The sequence below is a fragment of the Triticum dicoccoides genome, chromosome 7B (genome assembly GCF_002162155.2).
Source record: "Triticum dicoccoides isolate Atlit2015 ecotype Zavitan chromosome 7B, WEW_v2.0, whole genome shotgun sequence".
Taxonomy (NCBI): domain Eukaryota; kingdom Viridiplantae; phylum Streptophyta; class Magnoliopsida; order Poales; family Poaceae; genus Triticum; species Triticum dicoccoides.
Genome location: NC_041393.1, coordinates 144,161,777 through 144,164,865, shown reverse-complemented (window position 1 = coordinate 144,164,865; position 3,089 = coordinate 144,161,777). Strand labels below are relative to the sequence as shown.

The window sequence follows — 3,089 nt, the reverse complement described above, 5'->3', positions numbered from 1 at the left end:
CCCTTATATTTTGAGTCAAACTTTCACAATAAATTTTACTAATAATATATGAACTGTATGCTCTAAAAAGTAGAGAGAAGTCCATTTTTCAACCCTATACTATCTGCTTTTGTTTAAAAATTGACCCTTAACTCGTAAACCAGCGCAGAATCAACCCTCAACTTAGAAAACCGTTCAGGAATCAGCCGGTTTTCTCCTCTCGTAAGCTACGGTTGAAACCAGTTTTCGCTGAGTAGGTTTTTGACCCTGTTGTCTGCTAGTCAGATGCCACGTCAGCTCACTTACTCCTCTCCCAGCCGCCGTCCCTGACGACGCAACTCTGTCCGCCGCCGGCGACCAGCCGCGCTTTACACAGCACGCACACCTCCACACACAGCACACGCACGCACGCACGCACGCACGCACATGACACCACGGAACGCACGATCGAGGCCACCCAGCCCTCGGATGCCTCACGATGGAGATGGACTGCCATGCTGCGTGTCATCGATGGGCCACGCGGCCACGCCAGCTAGAATCGCTTCACGAGGCTGACCACACCTTACGTTCGCGCCGTATCACTCCCGGTTTTGAGAAATTAACAAGTGCTCAGCTCGCCCTGCCCCTACGTTTACAATCAACCGATGCCATCCGAAACGTGGAGTAGCATCAACATGGACAAGGGCGGGCGGTGCAGCGTGGAGTAGAGTGCTTGCTCTACCATCTGCCTGGTCGCTTCTCGCTTTTGAAGCAGCGTAGATCACGGATCGTGTCGGGAGGAACAGCCTGACAAACTCCCACGCAGCTCAAGCTAACGCTAGTTTGACAAACTAGAGCCACCAATCGTACGGCACGCAGCTACCGTGGAATCTTTGAACTAAAGTCCACTGAACACGAGAGTAAAAAAAAGGCACAGGTCCCGGAAGCTCAAGTCTGACTTCTACTCCTCCCTGTAGCCGCTGAGGCTGAGTCGACGACGTGCACGCATGCACTTGGACTGACGGTGGCGAAGCAGCAGTGCCTCACAAGTGTCGTGAAACCCACCACACGCCATCCATAATGGAGCAGGAGCAGCAAGCAAAGCGTGTACCAGAGCAGCCCTCACATGACCACATGGCTTAGTGGCATTTTACATTCTTTTACTTCAAGGTTCAGGGTACTAGCAAGATGAAGTTGCCTTTGGCCCGGGGAAATAAACTGCCACCTTTGTTTCAAGGACGCGTTTAGATGCTCTGACTTTGAACTCCACGCACAACATCGTACATTTAATGCTAAGGCTACCCGTAATGAGAGTATCATGCATGCCAACTAAACAATTTTGATGAGGTGGCATGAAATTAAATGAAGAAAAAGATGCTTGAATATCATATCATGAAATTAAATATTGTGTTATTTTATGTCATGCATGACAATAAATATAATGCATTATGATACCATATGATACTCCCTCTCTCAATTTACAAGGCGTGCGCATACCCCTAGGTCATCAATTTGACCAACCTAATAGAAGTCATATATTACAAAAAATATACCATTATAAACTTCAGATGTTTTATTTTCAAACGGTATAATTTTTATGTTATATAGTTTATATTACGGTTATACAATTGCCAACCTAGATATACGCGCAGGACTTGTAAACTGAAACGGAGGGAGTACTCCCCATTACAAATCGCAAAAAGAAAAGAACATCGTACATTTAATGCGCTTTCACGCCACCTACTCGCACTGATCGATCCGGAGCGTACACACCAAGGTCCAAGGCTAGCTAGCTCTACAAAAACTGCACGGCGGGGCCTCTCACTCCGCAAGCTATCACAGCCCTGAACCTGAAGCATCGGTCGAGTTAGTTTTGGTGATCTGCATTGCAGAGTTGCGGCAATGGTGGCTCAGGGAAGAGGCGGTGCGGCCACCGGTCTGGTCGCCGGCGTCGTGCTCCTGTGCGTGCTCCTTCCAATCACCGGCGCGGCCGCGATGGCGCGGCAGGCGCCAAGGACGTACGTGGTCGGCGACGACAAAGGCTGGGGTCGCGACCTCAACTCATGGTGGCCGAAGGACAAGACCTTCTACGCCGGCGACGTGCTCGGTGAGTCGTTGTTGTTGTGATGTTCTCTTCCAGCTAGGCAGCTAGCATGCCATGGGTTGCGTACTAGTAGTAACATGTGTCGATGGAATGGATACAGTGTTCAAGTACGACAAGGAGCTCCACGACGTGACAGTGCTGGGCGGCAAGGGGTACCAGCGGTGCGAGGTGCCGAGGCACAGCAGCAAGAGCTGGGTGATGCGCACCGGGAACGACCAGGTCACGCTGCGCAGGGGCAACAACTACTTCATCTGCGGCCTGCCGGGCCACTGCGACAAGAACATGAAGCTCGCGATCAAGGCCTGGTAGATCCATCGATCCGGCCGCATCATCATCATCAATCCTTTGAGGATTGCATGCTTGGCCTGGCCGTCGTTTAATTGTCCGTGCCTTGCTGGGTTCTCGAGTTAATTTATAATTTATTTGTCTCTCGAATTGGGGGTCACTTGTATTAGCAACCTAATTTATTGTGGATAATGTGTGTCTTCATCGAGTAAACTTGACGTTTTCTCTATGTTATTCTATATTTCTATATATAACTAAGTAGTTGATCCTTAGTAACTTATTTATCTCAATATATAACTACGCCATCTCAACTTACGAATAGTCATGCATGGAAAAAGGCACACTTCAACGTGCAACCATTCATACAAAAGGCTTAAATATTTTAATTACTTTATTATGCTAATTCAATAGATATTTTATAAGTGTAGAATAATCATATGTATATTTAGTTTGTTCTTATATCAAGATATTCATTTTTCATAAAATCAAATTTCATTGAAATATATTGTAAAAAGTTCCCACATCAACGCGCGGTATATCATCTAATTACTGTGAAAGCTAAGGCGCTTGGTTGATTAACTGAAATATATATGGATGGTATGGTTGACGTCATGCATAATGCATTGCCATACCTACTTGCTCGTTGACTAGAGCATGCATAATGACATACTTAGTTGCTTGTTGACTTAGCCCTAGCCCATCAACCGGGACAATTTTTTTTCCCAAAGTCGCAACAGCAAAA

The 3,089-nt window shown here is 46.9% G+C and overlaps 1 protein-coding gene across 1 annotated transcript; it reads left to right on the top strand.

The window, feature by feature from the left end:
• Positions 1–1,714: 1,714 nt before the first annotated feature.
• Positions 1,715–2,581, top strand: LOC119339036 (basic blue protein-like). The gene is made up of 2 exons (XM_037611222.1): positions 1,715–2,065; positions 2,163–2,581. Exons 1-2 carry the CDS (start codon positions 1,861–1,863, stop codon positions 2,369–2,371), a joined length of 414 nt encoding a protein of 137 aa, XP_037467119.1. The 5' UTR covers positions 1,715–1,860; the 3' UTR covers positions 2,372–2,581.
• Positions 2,582–3,089: the final 508 nt, after the last annotated feature.